Source organism: Orycteropus afer, unplaced genomic scaffold (assembly GCF_000298275.1).
Source record: "Orycteropus afer afer isolate SDZICR_OR568_19922 unplaced genomic scaffold, OryAfe1.0 scaffold00315, whole genome shotgun sequence".
Lineage (NCBI taxonomy): Eukaryota > Metazoa > Chordata > Mammalia > Tubulidentata > Orycteropodidae > Orycteropus > Orycteropus afer.
The window spans coordinates 1,209,637-1,232,635 of record NW_006921902.1 but is presented as its reverse complement, the minus strand read 5'-3'; the positions used below and the strand labels follow the sequence as shown (position 1 = coordinate 1,232,635).

The window sequence follows — 22,999 nt, the reverse complement described above, 5'->3', positions numbered from 1 at the left end:
ACTCGATGGCACATGACAACAACAACAAGTCCCCTAGAATCTTATGTGTGATGTCAACTTAATCCTGATAATTGGAATTGCAGCTCTGATCAAACTACCTTAGCACTATGCCATGAATAGTCCTCCTTTCAAATCCCCCTAGTCAAAGGCAGAATTGAAAAGATAGCAAGCATTTTTCCAATTTCTATTTCATGAGCCAGACACTGTTCAGTTGTTGGGTTTGGGGGATTCTAGATGATTCTTCCAAGTATAAGGTGTGATTGTTTCATTTGATATACTTACTCTGCTGACAGCTCTGGCCCAAAGTTCCTTTCATTCTACTTGAGAACTGTCCATTGTTCTCTAGTGTATGATTAGCAGATTAGCTATCATGCAAGAAGCCAGGAAAATGAACTCCCAATAAGCCCTCCCAAAGCAAGAGTAATTCATTACCCAGCCTGATTTCCACTTAAAATGTACTTTAAGCACATTTCCAACTACAAATTCTAAATCACCCTGTGTTCACAAAGTCCATCATTTTTTATTTTATTGCATGGCATAGGTGTTACATAATCCTTTGCAAAGCATCTCAGAGTACTTTAGAGATCAATAAATTACTTACCTGCACAGCTGAAGCAATGTCTGCAAGGTCAATACAGACATTCTACAGGCAGCTTGATCTCCAAGACACAAGCAAGTCTTGTTCTTGTGTGGTTGCCAAGGATGAGCAAGAGCCAGGAGAATGTAGGGGTTGGAGATGTGTTGGCATGGAAAGGGATTGCTCCAGTTTAAACTGTGTGAATAAAGTACATTGAGTATTTTTGCAAATTTCTGTTAAAATCGTTATAGAACTAAGAAATTTAGAAATGTAAATCATTCAGACAGCAAATGTAATGCTCAGACATTAACTTGCCAATTACCTTTCTGTCCTGAAAGGTTCAAAACCATATAACCATAAATTGTAATGCTACATCTGAAAAGTACCATATCTTAAAATCAAGGTCTCTCACTGTTTTGGTTATTTAGTGCTGCTCTAACAGATATACCACAAATGTATTACTTTAACAAACAGGGATTTATTCTCTTACTGTTTCAGATGTTAGAAGTCTGAGTTCAAAATGCCAGCTCTAAGAGCTGGGTGAAAGTTCATTGGCTTCAGCTCTGCCCCTTGCTCCTGACCCACTGAAGGTGGAGGGATCTCTTCAATGAGGCAGCTGCTGACTGCTGAGGCTGACAACCCAAGGTCCACAAGTAACAAGGCACAGTCCCAAAATTATCAAACCACATGGCAGGCCACTAACTTAAGTCCCATTAATCATCCCAAGATTGGCAGACAGCATGGCAGGCTGCTGAATGATGACTTGGCTACATGCAGGATTCAAGCATGTCAAAAGCCAGAGACCTTCCTCAAAGCTTCTTCTTATATATTGGAAATGTACCAAATATCTAAGGCAGCTACTCTGCTGCTCCAGTAGATTCCACTGTGGAATTGATTACCAGTCTCATCATGGGGAATAACTGCATTCAGCTGCCCAGCTCTCAAAACCAGGCCCAGCCAAAGTGACACACAACTTAACTACAACACTCCCCTATCCTCATCACATTCACTTTCCATTTTTTCTGTATCAACAAATACTTGTGAGAATGCAAGTAAGTGTATTTTCCCAAGTGCACACATACAACCTCTTTATCCAAAGCTGTATGCAGATTTAAAACATGATTGATACTTGATATATGAAAGATACCCTATTCATGACAGCAGAAAATAAAGAACTACTCAAACTCCTAATTTCTTGAATTCAATAAAATAGATGAAAATATAATACAAAGGTAACATTAGGAAGTTTATTTTAAATGCCTTAAAGGAGGTACTACATTCTATGAAATTCCAATAAGAAGTCACATCTTGAGGTTACATTACCTGAGAGGCCTTATGGAAGGGGTAATGATTCAACCAGACCTTGAAGAATTCCAAGTATAAAAAGTTGTAAAGAAGAGTCTAAGAAACCTAATACAGCAGTAAGGATAGGTTTAAGGGAAAGAAAAAAAAAAGTGCAACATACATTTATTAATAATGAATGGTCCAACTGGGTGGAATATATGAAAGTCTCACTGCTATTGAGTTGGATCTGACTCATAGTGACCCCTCCTTGGGTTTCTGAGGCAGTAGCACTACAGAAGTAGATTGCCTAATCTTCCTTCCAAGGAATAGCTGGTTTGAACCGCCAGCCTTCTGGTTAGCAGTCAAATGCCTTAGGTACTATGCCACCAGAGCCCCTCATATGAAAGTAGTGGGAGACAAATAAGAAAAAGAGGGAAAGAAAGGAAGACAAACAAATGATATACTCATTTCCATGGGTGACAAGGTCCTGTACAATTAGGAATGAATGAATAGTGGAGTGGTTCACGCTGCAGAAAGACCAGCATTGAAGTCTCTGGGCATCTGGTTTAGTGTGAGGGTCACACTCTGTCCTGGGAAAAGAGTAAACTCCATGAGCAGCTTTCCTGACTCTTCAATGGGCCAGATCAACTATGAACTGGGTGGATAGTATGTCCCAAAATTGTGCACCAAGGTGGCTCTGAGGACCACTTATTTAAGGAAAGACTGTTACATAGAGAAACATACCACTCCCAGGTGGAGAGACCTCTTAATTTGCAAAGAGCTAATTTGTCAAAATCAGTTTCACTAGGATTGAAATAATTTGTGTTTATGATACATCTCTGAGTTGGTTACAAGCATGTAACAGGTTGAGATGGTGGCTCCCTTGGATAAGTATTATAATTCAATCCAATAAATATGTATAGAGCTCTTATTTGGATATAAATATGAATAAGACATAGTTCAGGCAGTCAAAATCCCATGGTCTAGTGTGTGAGAGATGCTAAGCAAATAACCATAACACAGTGGGGTAAGTGCCAGAAATTGGAGTGTGAGGGAACAATAAATTACAGCTTACTTTATTCACTTGAATTCTAAAGCAACTGGCAGATAAAACAAAAGTGTAGCTCATGGAAAGCCAAGCAACACATTTCCTAGTGGTAAAGCTGAGACCGGAGATTTAGATTTAGGATTGCAACAACAATTAGCTTCTAATTCTGACCCCCAGGACCACACAGATGCATATACACATGATAGGGCAGCAGGACGTTCATCATACTCCATGAGATGGTGTTGCACAAAAACAGCAGTTGCTCAGAGGAGCACAGCTGAATGTCAACTTCAAACAGGCCAACTGAATAACAAAATACTGAAAGAAGCAAGAGGAAGGTATGTGGAAGGTTCTTGCTTCCAAATTTACTAATTATAATGAACCTCTCCCCCTCCTATAGGGGAGCATTTTAGGAAAAAGAAGAAGAGAGACCAAGTGTGGAATGGCTAACTGACTCCTTTCCATTCCCCACCTGATGTCTATAATGATATCATGGGTGAAGAAGCAGCTGTCAATTCAGGTTGTGAAGGAGGAGCATAAAGAACAATATAGATATAACACATGATGACCAGGTGTACAGTGTATTGGAGATAATACAGAGGGTGCATAGAGGTGGAACAACAGGAAATGTTAGTGGAAATATAGGTTGATGCAGGTTCTAAATGGCCAGTATGGTAGGATTAAAGAGCTTGGATTTATCAAGTATGTAATAGGAAGTATTTGGAGGTGTTTAGGCAAGAGATATGTTATTATCAGAATTGCATTATAAAGAGAAGACTCTGAATGCAGTGTGGAGGATGACTTGCAGACGTGCGGTGAGGTTGGTGGGGGTGAGAGTGGATACAGAAAGTGGGTAGAGGCAAGGAGAATAGTTATTACAGTATTGCAATGAAATGTATTCCTGTTCAGACTCCCTGATTTTGTGTTTAAGTGAGAGGAAATAGAAAGTAAATTCAAGGAAAGATACTGCTTTCATGTCTAAAACAATTCCCCTAATTTCTCATTATTACTCCTGTAGTCTATAGATTTCAATCTTTGGGTTATTTTGCCAAATGCCCTATTAAAACAACAAATAAATATTTCACTTGGATTTTTTCATCTTCCATTTTTGTTTCCACAGTATCTCCCAAAATTGTGGAGATTTCTTCAGATATCTCCATTAATGAAGGGAACAACATCAGCCTCACCTGCATAGCAACAGGTAGACCAGAGCCTACAGTTACCTGGAGACATATCTCCCCCAAAGGTAAGAGAAGCAGTTTGGTGGATGGGTCATAAAAAGAAATGTGAAACACTTTGGCCATGGCTAGGAGATTGTGACGGGAGCTCTGGTAGCATAGTGGCTAAGATAGTGGCCTGCTAACCAGATGGCTGGTGGTTCAAACCCACCAGCCACTCCTCGGAAGGAAGGTTGGGCAATCCTACTTCCGTAGTGATACTGCCTCGGAAACCCAAGGAGGGGTCGCTATGAGTCGGGGCCGACTCGACGGCACATAACAACAACAACAACAGGAGATTGTGACACTGGTGACTGTTTTTAAGGAGTATTAATTTTTGGTAGCCTGATAATAATGTACTTATGGCTGTGCAGAGAGATTTGGTATTCTCAGCAACACTGGCATATTCTCTAGGATTGCAGAAATCATACTTGGGGATATTTCCAATTTCTGGTAAATTAATCTCAGTTGTCTCTGGGTGAAATTGTGGTGAGATGTTCAGGGTGTACATTAATTTTAAATTTGATGGTAGAATTATTAGCTTTGGTGGTAATATACAACTGGTTGTTTTAAGAAAGAAAACATAAACACACAATGGTAGATTAAACCTCTGAATGCCCAGATTCCTAAAGAGGAAATTTCCAAGTCTCTGCCTCTTCCATGTTGTCAAAAATCTGGTTGCTAGTTCATTAGTTGTTGTGGTGATTTTATTGTTGCTATTTTCATTTAATTGATCCAAGATAACAAATAAAAGTTAATGTGTGACTAAATTGCAAATTATGTAGACTTAGCTAAGTGTTGTTTGTGCTCTGAAGTATTGGATGATAAAACCTTTAGAATTTAAGGCAAGATGATTTTATCTTTAATATTATTTACTTTGGGAGCTCTGGTAGCATAGTGGCTAAGACACTTGCCTGCTAACCAGACGGCTGGCGGTTCAAACCCACCAGCCACTCCTCGGCAGGAAGGTTGGGCAGTCCTACTTCCATAGTGATACTGCCTCGGAAACCCAAGGAGGGGTCGCTATGAGTCAGGTTTGACTCGATGGCACATAACAACAACAATATTATTTACTTTGGAGTAAAGCACATTAAATTATTTCATTCATGTTCAAATACTTGTTGAATGGTTACAATAGTCCAGGCACTTTTCTAGGCACTAGGGATATAACAATACACAAAGCAGAGACATTTCCTGCTCTTATGAGGTCACATACTCATAAGACAGGTGATAAAATTGAGTATATAATATAGGTGGTGATAAGGGTGAGAAAATAGAATAGTATTGACATAAGGATAAGACATTTGGTCAGGAAAGGACTCTGAAAAGGAGAAATTTGAGCATAGACATAAATAAAGGTCCTTCCTTTATTTTATTGTTTGTTACTAGTTAGTGAGAAATGTATGCATGTAGTTAAATATGTGCGTGTATATATAGGTAGGTAGGTATTTAAATGCAGTTTTAATTTCTAAAGAAACCAGAGTGGTGGTTGTTTGCTTGGTATTGCAAGTTGAATCCCTAAGAAGCAGCCCCTGAGAAGGTGATTGTCATGGAAGAAGTTTATAGGGAGTGCTGCTGGGATCAACCCCTGTGGAAGGAAGCAGGACTGGACAGAGGGAGAAGTTGAGTTTCAGTGAGTTCAATGGGACATCTCAGCTGACCTCATTGGAAGTTCAGAAGTGTTTTCCATTGGAGTAGGGGACTGGTCCTTTAAATAACCATAGTGGTCACTGAATTTGGGCACCCCCAGAAAGAATATAGCCTTAGATATGCGGAATGTCTTTGGAGAAGACATCCTTCTGGAGGCTGGCAGCTGGGGCTTCCATTTCTAAAGCTGGTCACAGCCAGCTACCAAGAGGGACCTACTAGTTGAACCTGTGGGCTTGGGACTATAGTCACAGGGTACATCAAGCTCAATTGACATAACATAGTACACAAAACATTGTCCACCTCCTACTTTGGCGAGTAGCGACTGGGGTCTTAAAAGCTTACAAGCTGCCATCTAGATGCAATGATGGGTCTCTCTTTGTCCAGAGCAAAGAAGAATGAAGAAAACCAAAAAATCATGGAAAAACAATTAGTCCTAGCGACTGGTACACCATCTGATCTGCAGCCTACATGACCATGAGACCAGAAGAACTAGATGGTGCCCAGCTACCAATGTCAACCACTTGGAAGGGGATCTATGAAGGACATCCTGGATAGAGAGGGAGAAAAATGTGGAACAAAACTCAAAATCATTTGGAGAAAATAAAAGGGCAGAGGGGACCAGGATTGCTGGTCCGATAGACCCTGGTGGAACCACTGAGACTATGGCCCCTAGCTGCCCTTCAGGTCTGGAATTGAAACCATGCCTATGGCTTCCAGCCAATAATAGACAGGTATATGAGTTGAACATTTCCCTGAGGTAGATTCACTCCTTGGAGAGAACAATCATGGGAGAAAGAAGGGCTGCTTATGCACAGGGAAACAGCTCAGGGGGCAGTAGTGCATGGAGGGATGGACACAGGGAAGAGGTAACTATAGGGAAGAAGTGGGAGGGGAGCTGTTGCATTGTGGTAAATTGTAGTCAATGTCATGAGACAAAGTGTATGTGAACTGCTGTACGGAAAGTGAATTTGCTCTGTAAATTTTCACCCAGATCACATTAAAAAAAAAAAAAAAAAAAGCTGGTAGAGTCTCGTGGTGAACACATTCAAAGTCAGTGTAGAATTATGGATGGGACACAAATATAAAATTTCCTGGCTCACACAGTAACTGTTTGTTCTCTGGGAAGGTGTGTGTGGGTCTTGATTGCTGGAAGCTGACCTAAGCCACAATTCCTGGCATTGCCACTATGAACAAAGGTATCAAAACAAGTGACCAGAATATTTGCCAATCTCTCAATTTGAAGTGGCCTTACATAAGAACTTCTGGTGTAGTGCATAAGGCGTTTAAATTTTAACCAGGAAGTTGGTGGTTCAAACGCACCAGCCATTCCACAGAAGGAAGACTGGGCAATTTACTTCTGTAAAGATTTACCAACTCGGAAACCTAATGGGGGTCACTATGAGTCACAATTGACTCTATGGCAGTGGGTTTGGTTTGGTTTTGGTTTTACATGTGGACAGGTCCAAAATCTGGCAGTGACCTTCAGATGTGTATGAGGTAATTAGTGATAGATAACAGCCCAGGGACATCTGAAAAAGAGACCCTCCAAATGGCAAGTTTTCTCAGTCCAGCTCTCATACCATTCAACATGGCTCAATGCTGAATACCAGTGCTGCTGGATACCTATGTGGTCTGTGCATTTAGAATCTTCAGAAAATTTATAATCTGGGACTTTGCCTACCTGTTTCAAGCGGTGTGATGGCCCCTTCACCTTCACATGCCTCTCTTTATCTCTTGTTTGATGTCTTCTCTCCTTTCTTCCTTGGTCACTTAACTTTGTCCTTTTCCTGGTACTTTTCTCCTTTTACTTTGGTTACCTAGTGCCAGGCTCTAGGGGCTAGGTGAAAGCCCCTCAACCTCAGGTTTCAGCTTTGCCTCGTGCTCCTGTCCCACTGAAGATGGAGGCTTTTCTTCACTCAGACAGCTGCTGGCTGCTGAGGCAAACAAAACCCAAGGTTAAAAACAAGGTACAGTCCCAATGTTACCAAACCACACAGCAGGCCATTAATTTAAGTCTATCGAAAGTCCCCAAGTCAGCAGAGCACGGCAGACTACTGAATGAAGATTGTGCTACATGCGGGATTCAAACGTACCAAAAAGCTGTAGACCATTCCCAAAGCTGCTGCTTACATATGGGAAGCAAACCACATCCCTGAAGCAGGTACTCAGCTGCTTGTGGTAGATTCCACCATGGAGTTGATTGCCCATCTCATCATGTGGAATAACTACCACCAGCTGCCCAGCCACTCAACCAGGCCCAGCCAAGTTGACACACATCCTTAACTACCGAACTCTTCTCCATTCCTCTCCTTTTGTCTCACTCTTTTATGTTTTCTCTTTTTGATTTGTATTTTCCCTTTCTCTCATAGCCTCCTAAATGTCTGTTTTAATTCCATTTATTTTTGCTTTTTTTTTTTTTTTGATACTACTTTCTTGCAATTACTTTTTCTCTCTTACTTTTTGTGTTTTATCCCTTTTCTGTTTGTCTTTCTGATTTTCATGCTGTTGTGTCTTAGAGTCCTTTTCCCCTGTTGTGGCAGTAGAACAGAATCATTACCCCAGGGGATTTTTATCTGAGCCTTGGCCAAATATTTCCATTTTACTGTGGTTTTAGCTGCTATGGAAACAGAAGATGCATCAAGGGGTAAGGAGCAGGATAATCAGAATCTACCTGTGGATCAGAGTAATTTAGATGAACAGCTTTTACCAGATCCATGGTCCAGATTAACTATCCCAGACTCAAGCTGATGAGATATGCCAAGTAATAACTAATCATTTTGGAGCTCAGCAGGACACTGTTTTCCTGGTGACTGATTATTTGGAGATAAGAGATGGCATTAGCCTGCTGACAAATCTGATCTGAGACTGGAGACCCTCAGCCATCAGGCCTTCATCTTTTTCCATTAAATATTTCTAAAAGGCTACTTATTTTAAATAAGCTGGGGCAGGCTGAAGTTTCTTGGAGAAAAAGATACAGTGGACCTGAGCAAAGGCTTCAAAGACAGGAATCTATTGCTATTATTTGTCCCATCATATAATATAGCAAGATTGCCTCAATCAAGATCATTCTTAATATGTATACTACTAAATCCTGGAATTAATAGCTGATTGAAATTAAGCATGTTTGGCAACCTTGATCACTTCATTGCATTTCCTATACCAGACTGCTCTGTTCTGCACATTTCTGCAAACTTCTAGTTTCTTCCATCACAACTTATTTGATGCTGTTTGTAATAAGCTTTTATAATTCTTTTAGAATATAAACTCCCAGCCTTTACCAGCTTTTTTGGGGGAAAGAAGTACAGAAATATTAACTACTGTTTTAGTGGTGGCTCACACATTTCAATATAATGGAAACTTCGAAGTGGCAAACTAGGAGGGAAGGAAGTTGAGGGGACTTGCCCAGAAGATCATGTCCCTGGAACTTCATTACAAGTGGAAAAAATGTCAGTAATCCATATCAAAATTGGAGAGCGAAGTTAGGTTCCAAGGTACTTCTTGGCGTGCCATCTTGGTGACAAGTAATTTCTCATATATTATCACTAGTAGTGCTTTTGTTCTTCTCCTGAATTTATCATTCCACTTACTCAAAGAGAAAGCACACTAGCTTTGTTGGCAAAAACTGTCCTCACTCCTCATGCCCATTTCAGGGTGTGAATATGTTGCTTATACCTCCAGAGGCCCTGATCTTCTAAGGAGGAAGAACTTCCTCTCTCTGTTCTCCCATGGAAGTGGCATCTCTTTCTGCATGAATGTCTTTGGACTCCTAGCCCAAATCCTGAAGACATTAACATACTACTCTAGTGCAGAGCATATTGGGGAAGGAGAGGCTCCTTTAGACACATGCCCACTTCATGGCTCTGTGCCTATTTTGTCCTTGTCTAGGTCTGCAAGGATCTATTTAGTGCAATCCTTAATCTTGACTCCCCGCACACACACTTTGTGATTTGGATGAAAGTTTACAGAGCAAATAACTTTTCCAGTCAACAATTCATACACATTTTGTTTCGTGATATTGATTACAATCCCCACAATGTACCAACACTCCTCTTATTTCCTCCCTGTCTTTTCCATTTCCATTTGCCCTTCTTTCCTATCTCTTCCTGCCTTCTGAGCTTTATAAGCTAGACTCCTTCTATCTCCAAAATAATACCGTTAGGACTATCTTACTCCTAAAAATCTTCCCAAAATGTAAAGAAAAATATAAAATAAAATAGACTGTCCTTCAATTAATCATAAAAGATGCTATTTAGGACTTCATTCTTGTTAGAAAAGTATTCTCAAAACCCACATTTTATGTCTCTAGTTTCTGTTGGCTTGTAAGAGCTTTAGAGAAAAGGCTAAAGGCTGAGTTACCTTATTGCCAAATTCCTTAGAGCCCAACATGAACCTCTGGTAAAGGAATGAGTCTAATCACTGATTTGTATGCTTCATACACATTTTGAACTGGAGATCATAGAATATCTTTATAGAGCTCCCCTCTTGGATGCATATGCTTTCATTGTTCTCTCAAACAAAACACTGGATGAAAAATAAAATAATAATAATAAAAGTAAAAACATCACCTAGACTTCTTCAATGAGAACACTGAATATTTAGATATTTGCTGGAGGGATCAGAAAGTTTGAATGAGCAGTTCGTAGGGATGCCTTGATGTCAGATTCTGTGCCCAATGAGCTCTTTAATACCAGGGTTTGAGTCTCACTTAACTTTGATTCTCCACCTCCTAGCATGATTCCTGGCACCTAGAAAGCATTCAAGAAATTCTTGTTAATTCAATAGATACGTACTTATATTTGTTAATGTGACAAAGGTGCAAGCATTTTCTCCCTGTTCAAAGACTTCATTCTGATCCTTGAGGAATTCTATTCCACTTTGATGCTCACAATCAAGATTTGGTGCATTCCCTGCTGAAAGGCTGCTGCCAAGTCTCTTTGACATTTCCTCTGGTCTTCACAGACAAAAGTTTCCCTAGTGGGGACCCTGCTGTGGCACATCTCAACTTCTCCTTGAAGGAGAGACTCCTTTTCAAGTTCTCTTTTCCAAAATGTAGGGCAGGCTCATAAATGACTTTGAAGGTGGATTTTCATTCTGCTGCCTCTACTGTCATCACTATCAGCTCTGCCTCATGGCAACCACCCTACTGATGTATGGCTTATCTTATACATTCTTTCTGTCTCACTGGGGCTCCTGGCCCTTTCAGTGCTTCCCTGTCCTCCTCAACCCTACTTGTCCCTAAATCTTCAATGACCCTAAACACAGTTTCATAAAACAATCCTGGAGAGTGTTGGGGATGAAGGCAGGGATGGTGCAGAGATGATTCTCCCCATGTCCAGAAAGAGAGAGACAGAGACTCCTCCCCCATCCCTATGTCTCTGTGTGTGTGTGTGTGGGGGGTCTGTATGTGGGTCTGTGTGTGTGTGTGTGTGTGTGTGAGTTGAGGTGGATGAAAGATTAAAAATTTTGCACAGGGGCCTCATTTAGGGGCAGAATTAGAGAATAACAGTATGTTCCTGAGTTTCAAATCAAGTCCTTGCTCTTGAATATTTCTCTTCACACAATGCAGTGTGATTGCTCCTGCATCCATCCCTGTGCTATCTCTGAATCCAGACCTTCATCCACACCTCCATCAATCAATCCCCATATCCATCCCTGCATCCATACTTGAATTCATGCCTTCATCCCACTGCCAACCCTGCATCCATAATTTCATCTGTCTATCTATCCTTGTAACCATCCCTGAATCTACACTTGCATTCATACATTCATACATTCATGTAGCCATCCCTGCACCATCCCTACATCCATACCTGAATTTATACCTTCATCCATCCTAGTACCATCCTTACATCCATAACATCATCCATCTCTGTATCCATCCTTGTATCCATACCTCATCCATTCCTGAAAATTTCCCTGTGTTATCCCTGCATCCATAATCCATACCTTCACCCATCCTTGGGACCATCCCTGTATCCATAATTCATCCATCTCTGTATCCATCGCTGCACCATCCCTGTACCATCCCTGCATCCATACCTCCATCTGTATTCATATCTGCACCATCCCTGCATCCACACTTCCATACATACCTTCATCCATCCCTTGGCCTTCCCTGCATCCATACTTTCCTCCATCCTGGCACCATCCCTGCATCTATTATTTCATCCATCCCTGTATTCATCTCTGCACCATCACTGTAGCCACACCTACATAATTACCTTCTACCATCCCTGTGCCATGACTACATCCATCCCTGCATCCTCCCAGAGTCTATCCCTATGTCATCACTGCAGCCACACCTGCATCCATACCTTCATCTACCCCTGCATCCATCTTTACACTATCCCTACAGCCAGACCTCCATACATGTTTTCATCCATTTCTAAACCACACCTGCATCCATCCCTGTATCACATCCACATCCATATCTGCAGACAGAACAACCTTCCTCAGCTGCTGAACTACTTCACTTGCCACTTCAGCTCTCCTGCTCTACTTGAAGAGGCCTGGTAGGCAGTTGGTTGTTTTGTCTCTTGTTTCTCAAAGTATTAAAGGCAGCAAGTCAATGAGGCAAAAGTGACCCCTAGAAGGGAACTCTTCTTGCCAATGCACTGAGCCATACCCTCCTCCTGCTGCCCTCACCCAGCTCCCACATCCACCTCTGTCTTGTGTGTCAGAATTGACAAGGTCTTTCTCCTAGCCAAGCAGTACACTGAAGCACTAATTGGCACTGGAGGTATCACAGCTTGAGTTCAACCAGAGCTGTCAGGCGCCATGACTCCAGTGACAGCTCTGTGAAAAAGTGTCAGACACAGAGCTCTGGCATGCCATCGAATGACTGCAGCACCCTGGAACTAATGAGCAGCCTGTCAGCACCAGAATCAGGAGAATTATATGGCACAGGAATCATTAGGGTAGCAGACAAGAAAAACTTCCCCAGCAGAGTAGAACTGAAATAAGATGGAGGAGGACAAAATGGAACTAAAGGTGTCTTACCCGCAGATGCCAGCAACCCAGAAGAAAAAAAAAAATATATATATATATGTATATATTTAAAAAGAATCTCTGTATGCCAATATGGATACATCTTTTTGGTGGGGTTACCCTGTAATTAATCAATACAGGCTGTAAGTCTTTTCTGCAATAAGCCAAGAGGCATTGCAATGACTAAATTAACTTTCCCTCATGGCTATACTGTGGAACCAGACAGTTGCCGATATTCTCTAGAAACAAGGACCTGAGGGACAAGGGAATACTTTGAGTTGCATCTTTTTGAGACTTGTGAGGGCAGGCATCCTATCCAGGGAATCTGTTGAGCCATCAGCTCTCTGCCTATTTCCTCTAGAGTACTGAGATTGAGATGAGGTAATTAAGAAGAGGAGATGTTTCCTCTGCTCTTTCATCCCAGAAAGGAGCATGGGAAATAGCTCTGCTCTTCTGTTTTTCAGGGCAACCATGAATCATCCAGGTCTTTGTATCTTCTGCTTAGGCCCAGGTCTGGATAGTTCTGAACTTTAGAAACATCTAAACAAGGTCTAAGCTGTTCTTTCTGTTGAGCTTCAGCTACCAGAACTAACTTCCCAATCCATTCTCAATGGATTGAGCAGAGGCTTTCTGGCAGAGGAAGGCAGTCTGCCTGAAAGAGAAGGGCTTCAAGTCAGGCCCAGCTGGATTCAACCTCCCCTCCATAACGCACTGCCTATGTGACAGTTGAGTGATGATAAGCCTCTCTGGTCATGTGTTGCTTTGTTGATTTTCTCTTGCTTCTTGGTATAGCACATCAAGTATCTAGGATCTGGTCCCATGGCCTGTTTGCACTACACAGGACAGTCACACTATCAACTCAACATTCACCACATACTAAATGTATTCACTTTCACTCATTCAATCTGTTCTGTGCTCCCTAGATTATTACCCTGCACCTTTTTGGTGTGTTCTTCTTTGGCTTTAAGATTATGCTCAATTGCAATTGCACCATGTGACAGCCTCTGGTGCCTTTCTTCTGGCAGAGCAAATCACACTTTCCCTCCCCTGAGATCTCCAGCACCTTACATACATTTCTAAGCATGTCACTGATTTCAGTGACTCATGGCCTCAGGTGGCTCCTCTTGGCTTGAGATACCATAGAGGGCAGAAGCTGTTCTTTTATACTTTGTTTTATCCTTGGTGCCTGGGACCACCACAGATATTGGCAAGCCCTGTAAGTGATTGGTGAGATAGAAAGTGTTGGGTAATGTAGATAAAGTCTTTTCATTCCATTTTTTTTTTTTTAATTAAGTCTTTCTGGTGCATAATTGAAAACAAAATTGATTCTAATGAGTAAAAGATAAGATACAGGAGCTTCATCTCTTCTCATCATTCTTGACCGCAGATCATCTTATGTTTCCCAAACCACCCAAGAAATCCAGGACAAAAAGTACTCACCCTGCCAATTCCTGCCTGGTCTATACCCAGGGCTGAGTCTTAGATTCTTCATCTGAAAAGAGATTTAATAACACTTTCCTAACAATGAGCTGTAGTGCTTCAGTTACTAACTGTAAAATTAGTGATTCAAACCCATCACTGTTCACAGGAGAAAGATATGATAGTCCGCTTCTGTGAAGATCACAGCCTTGGAAACCCTATGGGAGCAGTTCTACTCTGTCTGATTAGGGTCCTGTGAGCTGAAATGCAATTGAAGGCAATGGGCTTCATTCTGGTAACATGGAGATGGTGAAGAATAAAAGCATTGGCCAATGTAAAACATCTTTACTGATACATAGTTGTTAGCTGTCACTGAGTCAGCCTCCAATTCATGACAGCCTCATGAAAAATATCATCAGACCATTGGGATCTTTAGGATGTTTGCTGGGTGATTTTCAGAAGTAGATCCCCAGGACTTTCTTTCTAGTTCATCCCAGCCTGGAAGCTCTGCTAAACCTGTTCAGAGTCATGAAAACACATAATCCTCTATTGACAGATGGATGGTACCTATACACAAGGTGCATCGGCTGGGAATAAAACTCAGGTCTTTCACATGGAAGGTGAGTATTCTACTACTGAACCACCTGTGACACAGTGACACATAGTAGGTACCTAGTAATGCTGGCTTAATGTCCCTCCTTATTCACTCTCATTCATAAAACAAGATCAAAAGTGAAGAAATTAAACAATCTATTTTTGGAAATGTTAAGTCTTTATAAAAACCCAGACTCAGTCAGTTGCCATGGATAGATATTCAAAGATGCTTAATCAGCAACACCCCTCACCCCCACCATTTTCTAATTAACATAGGTGCTTGATTAAAATTCCCAGAGTATCCTCAGTAGTGATCCCAGGAGGGACAAGTAATTGCTATTGCAAAAGATATTACAGTGGTCATTGATAGTGGGAGGAAAAAAATAATTGCATCATAATGGAAAGTGGCAGACCTCCTGTCCATAATAGTGTAGAGCATACGTTATTTGACTCAACCTATACTGCAAGAGCAATTTATTATGATAAAAATAAACCAGTGCTACAACCTCAAGTATGAAGAAAAATTATCCAGAAATTTATCTCAGCAAATGTTTTAAACACAGACACATAGACCTAGGTGGGAATGAAGAAAGCAGAAGAAATACATAGATCATTCTTTAGGTCTGCAATTCTACTAGATAGGCACAGTTAGGATAAAATTAGCCAGTGTCAATAAGGGTTTTTTGTAAGTTTAATATTTATGATCTAATGTAAAGCAATATTATAGCTGTAAAACTTCCTACTTCAAAGAAGAGAAAAATCATAAAAAGACTAGTGAGGAAATTAATGAGTTCAATGTGCCTGAATTAAGAATATATGAAATAAGGCTTCAGTCTAGAAACCAAGGGCAGAAGTGCACACCACAGACACTGTTTGTGGTTTTACCCAATTATTTTAAAACCTTTGAAAAATGTTGTCTAATCAGCTGTCTGCTGAATTCAGACATTGCTAACAGTGTCCTCCTCCACACTCTCCTGAGCTTTAGACTATTTTTACTGGCACTTGGTGACCGTTACCATGCAGAACTGTTTTGATGGAACAGAAAAGGAAACTTAAAAGCAAGGAAATTGTATCATCTTCCCCACAGATGCTAATCAACCAAGGCTCATTATTATGCAAAGTTACATTAAGATGGCAGCTTCTGGAGGACAGGAGAGCCATCTCTGACAAGAGCCCAGCATAGAGAAGGCCACTGGGGATCACAGAAGTGCTCCATACAGCCTGAGGAGAGAGATCTCTTCCACCTTTTCACTACTCACCTCCTTGACATCACAGAGTTGTGGACTAAGTAAAGGCTTTGGGAGTTCCAAGCCTAGTATACACCAAGGATGGCTATGAAGAGACAAACATCCTGGCTCATCATGTCTTTTTCATAAGGAAAGCAAGTCTGTGGTTCTGAACTTTGTCTTGTTCTAGGATAGCTACACTTCCTCTAGAGTCTAGATAACAACCAGAATCACTATCATCTAATAAGAACAATAGTTAGCAGTTTCTGCATGCTTAAAAATGTGCTAGGCACAGTTATTTGTACTGTGGTGGATTACATTTTCCCATATTGCTGGAAGCTATGCCACCAGTATTTTAAATACCAGCAGGGTCACCCAAGGTGGACAGATTTCAGTGGAGCTTCCAGACTAAGATAGACTAGGAAGAAAAGCATGGTAATCTCCTCTCAAAAATTCTCAAAAACTCACTGCTGTCGAGTTGAATTTGACTCACAGCGACTCTTCTTTGGGCTTTTGAGGTGGCATCACTATGAAAGTAGATTGCCCAACCTTCCTCCTGAGGAGTGGCTGGTGGGTTTGTACTACCAGCCTTCTGGTTAGCAGTCTTAGGCAGTCATAGCCTTAGGCACTATGCCACCTTATGGAACATAACAAAACATCTGTCTCACTTTCTTTGGAAACATTATCAAGAAGCATTAATTACTAGAGGAAGACATCATGTTTGGTGAAGCAGAGGGCCAGTAAGGTCAAGGGAGAACCTTGGTTAGATGCATTGGCACAATAGTTGCAATGCTGGACTCAACTATGCTGTCAGTTGTGAGGACTATGAAATATTTCATTCTGTTGTACACAAAATTGCCATGAGTTACAGTCAACTCAAGGGCAGCTAACAAGAGGCACTCTTCTAAACATTGTACACATAGTGTTGTTCTACACAACAACAATCTGGGACAGGGACTAGGCTACATTTCCAATGAGAAGATTTTGCATTAGAGAGGTTAGGCAAATAGGCTGCATCAGCATCACTTGGGAACTGGTTAGAAATGCATAATCTCGTTTAATATCCCAGGCCTACTGATTCAGAAATCTAAGTGTGGGGCCCAGGAATCTGGTTTTAATAAATCCTACAGGTTCAAGTTTGAGAATCTTTTCTTTATAGTATTTGTTATGAGCTAGGCACTATGCTTTGCATACATTATTATCACTTGTTTCTCACAACTACCTTAATAAATAGGCATTATTTTTATTTGAGATAAAGAAATGGAGATTTGAAGAGATGCTTTGTGACAAATATCAAATGACTGAGGCAGAATTAAAATCTAAGTCTTTCTGACTCTACCATTCATGCTCTTAATGTGGATTGAACTTTCTGCTGGATATCTGACCTGCTGCTTCTTCAAAATCTCTGAAGCTTTTTTGGTCTCTGATTTCAGTCCTCTTGCAGGTTCAGGAATTAGAGCCCTGGTTTGTCCCGTTTACCAAGGCATTCTGATAAATTCACCCACATTCTTGTCCAGAGCTCCTGGACTTTGTGCTTTGTCTCAGCATTCTCTCTCCCCTAACATTTCTGACCCTACCTGTGACTAATTCACATGATGCACTAATTCTCAGTCCCTTTCAGTGCATTTCTGGATGCACACCCTGAGCAAAGGGCTTTATCTCACAGCAAAGTCTTTTCTCTTTTATGATCTCAAGTGAATTCTTTTACTCCAGTCAAGTCTGCCTTGGTGAGTGCCATACCCTCTTCTTTCTCCTCACCCCTTTGACTCAAAGGATGGATCCAATTGCTCTAGGACTTGATTTACTTTTTCTTAATGTTAAATACTCATTCACTCACACAATGATATGTCTTCTCTTTGATTGTTATTATTAGATTGTTTTGCATTTTAACAGCAATAGGTATGAGAAGATATTACTGGATTCTAGGGTATGATTTTCATTTTCTAATTCCATTTGGTCTCTTTGTGTACCCTTGTAGTAATTGTCATACTTCATCTTACTGTTGTTGTTATGTGCCATTGAGGTGGCTCTGACTCATAGCAATCTCTATGTATAACAGAATTAAACACTGTCTGGTTCTGCACCAGACTCATTATCCTTGCTATACCTGAGTCCATCATTGCGGCCACTGTGTCGATCCATCTTGTTGAGGGCCTTCCCATTTTTCACTATCCTCCACTTTACCAAGCATGATATCCTTCTCCAGATAATTGTCCCTTCTGACCACATGACCAAAGTAGGTGAGACAAAGTCTGGCCATTCTTGCTTCCAAGAAGCATTCTGGCTGTGTTTTTATCAGGATAGATTTGTTAGTTCTTCTGACAGTTCATGGTACTTTGAATATTCTTCACTGACACCACAACTCAAAAGCATCAACTCTTCTTTGGTCTTCCTTATTCATTATCCAGATTTCACATGCATATGAGGAGATTGAAAACACCATGGCTTGGATTAGGCACACCTTAGTCTTCAAAGAGACATCTTTGCTCTTCAACAACATAAAGAGGTCTTTTGAGCATGTTTGCCCAGTGCAAAATGTTGTCTGATGTCTTGACTGCTGTTTCTATTGGTGTTGATTGTGGAACCAAGTAATATGAAATATTTGGCATGGTCAATCTTTTCTCCACTTATTGTGATGATGCTTATTGGTCCAGTTGTGAGGATTTTCATTTTCTTGATGTGGAGGTATGATCCACACTGCAGACTGTAGTCTTTGATCTTCATCATTAAGTGCTTCAAGTCGTCTTCACTTTCAGCAAGCAAGTTTGTGTCATCTGCATATCACAGATTGTTAATGCATCTTCCTCCAATCCTGATGCCACGTTTTTCTTCATCTAGTACACCTTCTCGGATTATTTGCTCAGCATATAGATTGAATAAGTGTGGAGAAAGAATACAACCCTGTCACACTGCCTTCCTGGTTTAAAACCATGCAGTATCCCCTTGTTCTATTCAAACAACAGCTTCCTGGTCTATGTACAGATTCCTCATGCACACAATTAAGTTCATCTTACTACTAGTAGAAAATATTTTTCCTACTGGAACTACAACAGTTGATAGGGCATGTGCAGAATATCAGTTTGGTTTCTCTAAGACCAAGGTCCTACCTCCTTCCTGATTGGATTGGTCAGACTCTGAAGAAACTATTACTGGTCAGAGCCTGAAACTTTGGAGTTCAGAGTTCAGATGATTTAACCCTTCCTTCCCTGAGAGGATCAGCTTTACAATTACTTCTCTCAAATAGGCTGATTCCTCTCTGCTCATTTCATCTAATTCTCTGAAACACAAATCCCCTTCCTTTAAACACAAACACCTCTTCACTCTTCTAACATAGTTAAAAAGGATGACTTTGGACTTTATTTTTCATTCATCACAGATGTAGGATTCCTGGTGTAACTGATGTGCAGCAGCCCATAGGGCCTTCCATTGATCCTCTAATAGCGCACATCACTGTATTGTCCTTATGGAGCAGTTCCCCAGAGTCCCTCTGGCTGAGATTTGGCCAAACATCCCCATGTAAGTGAAAGAGAAATAGCTCCCCTACCCTTTTATTTATGTATGTCTATCAAACACCATTCTAGAAAATGATGTAAGCAGAGAAAGTAGGATAGATTTTGTCTCCGGGAAACTCTTTGATAAAACAATCTTGATATTCATACATTTATTTGCTTATTTAGTCAATGACTGTTTACAAACACCAAATGTGTGTTATGCACTTGTTCTAGCCACTGGAGATACTTGAATGGACAAAAGAGATAATAATTCCTGGGCACATAGAGCTTGTATTCTACTGGGAAAGACAGCAAATAAGGCCATGAATAAGTAAACCTTCTGACATGTTGTAGTAGTTAAGCTTGTGTGTCAACTTGGCTGGACCTGGTTGAGTGGCTGGTCAGCTGAATGTAGTTATTCCTCATAGTGAGATTGGTAGTTAACTCCATGGTGAAATCTATTAGAGCAGCTGAGTAGCTGCTTTGAGTATGTGGTCTGGTTCCCATAAATAAGGAACAGCTTTGGGAATGGTCTCTAGCTTATGGCATACTTGAACCTACAGCCCTGTCTTTGTTCAGCAGCCTGCCATGCTCTGCCAACCTTGGGACTTTCAATGGACTTGAATTAATGGTCTGCTGTGTGGTTTGGTAATATAAGGAATGTGCCCTTTTACTTGCCAAACTTGGGCATGTCAGGCTCAGCAGCTAGCAGCTGAGTGAAGAAAAGCCTCCGGCTGCAGTTGGCTGGGAGCAGGTGGCACAGCTGAAGGCTAAGGTTAAGGGGCTTTCACCCAGCCCCTAGAGCATGACATTTTGAACTCAGACTTAAAGCCCCCAAACTGTACAAGAATAAACTCCTGTTTCTTCAAGCCATCACATTTCTGGTATATTCTTGGCAGAGTGGTTCTAGGTAACCAGATCACATTTTATATGGTAAATTATATGAAAAAGAAATAAACAATGGGTTAATAATCAACATCCCTGGAAGCAGCAGTCAAGAAATCAAACAATTATATTGGGCAAATCTGTTTTGAGAGAAATCTAAAAAGTTTTAAAAACCAAAAAAGTCACTTTGATGACTAAGGTACACATAACCCAAGCCATGATCTTAACAGTCACCTCATATGCATGCAAAATTGGATAGGAAAAAAGAAAAAAAAATGATATGTTTGAACTGTGGTATTAGCAAAAAAAAAGAAAAAAAAAATGTTAAATATACTGTAGACTTCCAAAAGAAAGAAAAAATCAATATTAGAAGAAATGAAGCCAGAATGTTTCTTAGAAGCAAGATGAGTCAGATTTCTCTAGCAGAAACCAGGTCGGCAAGAAGGCAATAGGATGGTATATATAAAACCCTGAAGGGGAAAAGTTTCCAAACAAGAATTATATACCCAACAAAATTATCCCTCAAATATAATGGCAAAATTAGATTTCCAGATAAGTGGAAATTAAGGGAATTTGTTAAAACCAGACCAATCCTACAAGAGATACTAAAGGGAATCCTTCCAACAGAGCACCGATAATAGCGAACAACAACTGACCATTAATTCACTTGGTAATATAATCCACAAACAAACAGCTATGTAAGTATCCAAAGTAAAATAAGCTTACAAAATTGTAAACAGGGAACCAGAGACCTCAATTGGCAAATGAGGACAACTAAAAAACAAAAAGAGGGAAAAAATGTTGTTGTTACAAAACTTCTAAATGGTGAGGAAGTCAAGAGAGTTGCAAGATAGAATGCACTGCTCTAAACTCAGGGAGAAAATTATAAATCACAGGGTAACCTCAAAGAAAAATGATAAACCTTCACATTACAATAAAAAAGAGGACAATCACAAATATTTGTCAAATACTAAAACAACAGGAATAAAGGAAATGATAACACAATTCATAAACAAAATGAGCTCAGCACAGAAAATTATACAGAACAAAGAAACCAGGAATACCATGAAAAAATACATAACAAAATGACAGCAACAAATCCGTACTTGTTGATAATTATACTGGATGTCAATGGATTAAATGAACAACTTAAGAGATGGGGAGTTGCATACTGGATAAGGAAATATAACCTATCTATATGCTGTCTACAAGAGACAGACCTTAGTGACAAAGACAAAAATAGAGTAAAAATCAAAGTTTGGAAAAAGATATATCAAGCAAATGGCAACCAAAAAAGAGCAGAGTGGCAATATTAATTTCTGATAAAATTGACTTTAAGGCAAAACCACCATATGAGACAAGGAAGAACATTATATAATGATTAAGGATCAATCAAACCAGAAGCTATAACTATAATAAATATCTATGCACCAAATGAAAGAGCCCCAAAATACATAAATCAGACTTTAACAAATAGATGCCTTCACAGTCATAGTAGGAGACTTTAATACACTATTTTCAATGAAAGATAGTAAAAATGAAAAGAAACTCAACAAAGACACAGAACTAAACAATACAATCCACCAACTTGACCTTACAGATATTGACAGAGCACATCACCCAAAAACAGCAAAGAAAAGGAAAAGGAGATTGGAATAGATAGAGGAGTCAGCTTCAGGGATACAGTTGAGAAGAGGGAGCCCGGGCCACAACCCACAAGCGGCAAGGCGGGAGAGCAAAAAAGGACAGAAAAGGCAAAGGGGACTGGGGCAGATCAAGGAGTCAGCCGCAGGGATCCAGGTGAGGAGAGGGAACCCAGACCAAGCCCCACAAGCAGCAAGGTGGGAGAGCAGAGAAAGGACAGAAAAGGCCAAGGGATCTGGGTCAGAGTGAGGAGTCAGCTGCAGGGATCCAGGTAATGGTGGTTGGAGAGGTTTCCAACAGCTTATGGAGACAAACTTGTCTGTAGGTTTGTCCTACTGTGGTGACGTGTTGCTGTGAGACTTGAGGCTGTGCCACTGGTGTTTCATACCCGGTGGGGTGCACATGGTGCACAGATATCAGCCCAGCTTGCAGACTGAGACAGACTAGGAAGAAGGAAGAGGTCATCCACTTCCTAAAGAATTGGCCAGGGAAAACCTTATGAATAGGAGAGAAACACTGTAATACATTACTGTGCAATTTATGAATAGTCAGAAACATTATCCAATACAACGGAGGAAGATGAGTCACTTAGGTTAGAAAGCTCTCAAAATAGGACTGGGCAAGAGCTGCATTATCAGAGTAAACCAGCCTTACTCATATGGATAAAGTAAAGCTTTTGAGACCTCCATTTGCTGACATGGCACCACTCAAATTGAGGAAAAACAGTGGCAAACATCCATTAATAATGGGAACATGGAGTGTACAAAGTATGAATCTAGGAAAATTGGAAGTAGTCAAAAAAGAAATGGAATGCATAAAGACTGATATCCTAGGCATTAGTGAGGCATTGTTGTTGTTGTTGTTATGTGCCGTCGAGTCGTCCCCGACTCATAGCGACCCCTCCTTGGGTTTCCGAGGCAGTATCACTACGGAAGTAGGATTGCCCAACCTTCCTTCCGAGGAGTGGCTGGTGGGTT

General features: G+C 40.6%; 1 protein-coding gene across 1 annotated transcript in view; it reads left to right on the top strand.

The window, feature by feature from the left end:
- Positions 1–22,999, top strand: part of NTM (neurotrimin) — a 921,102-nt gene that overhangs the window by 565,561 nt on the left and 332,542 nt on the right. Inside the window, exon 3 of the mRNA XM_042782435.1 lies at positions 4,030–4,155. Within this exon, the coding sequence (XP_042638369.1) occupies positions 4,030–4,155 (126 nt within the window). The remainder of the gene's footprint in view (positions 1–4,029; positions 4,156–22,999) is intronic.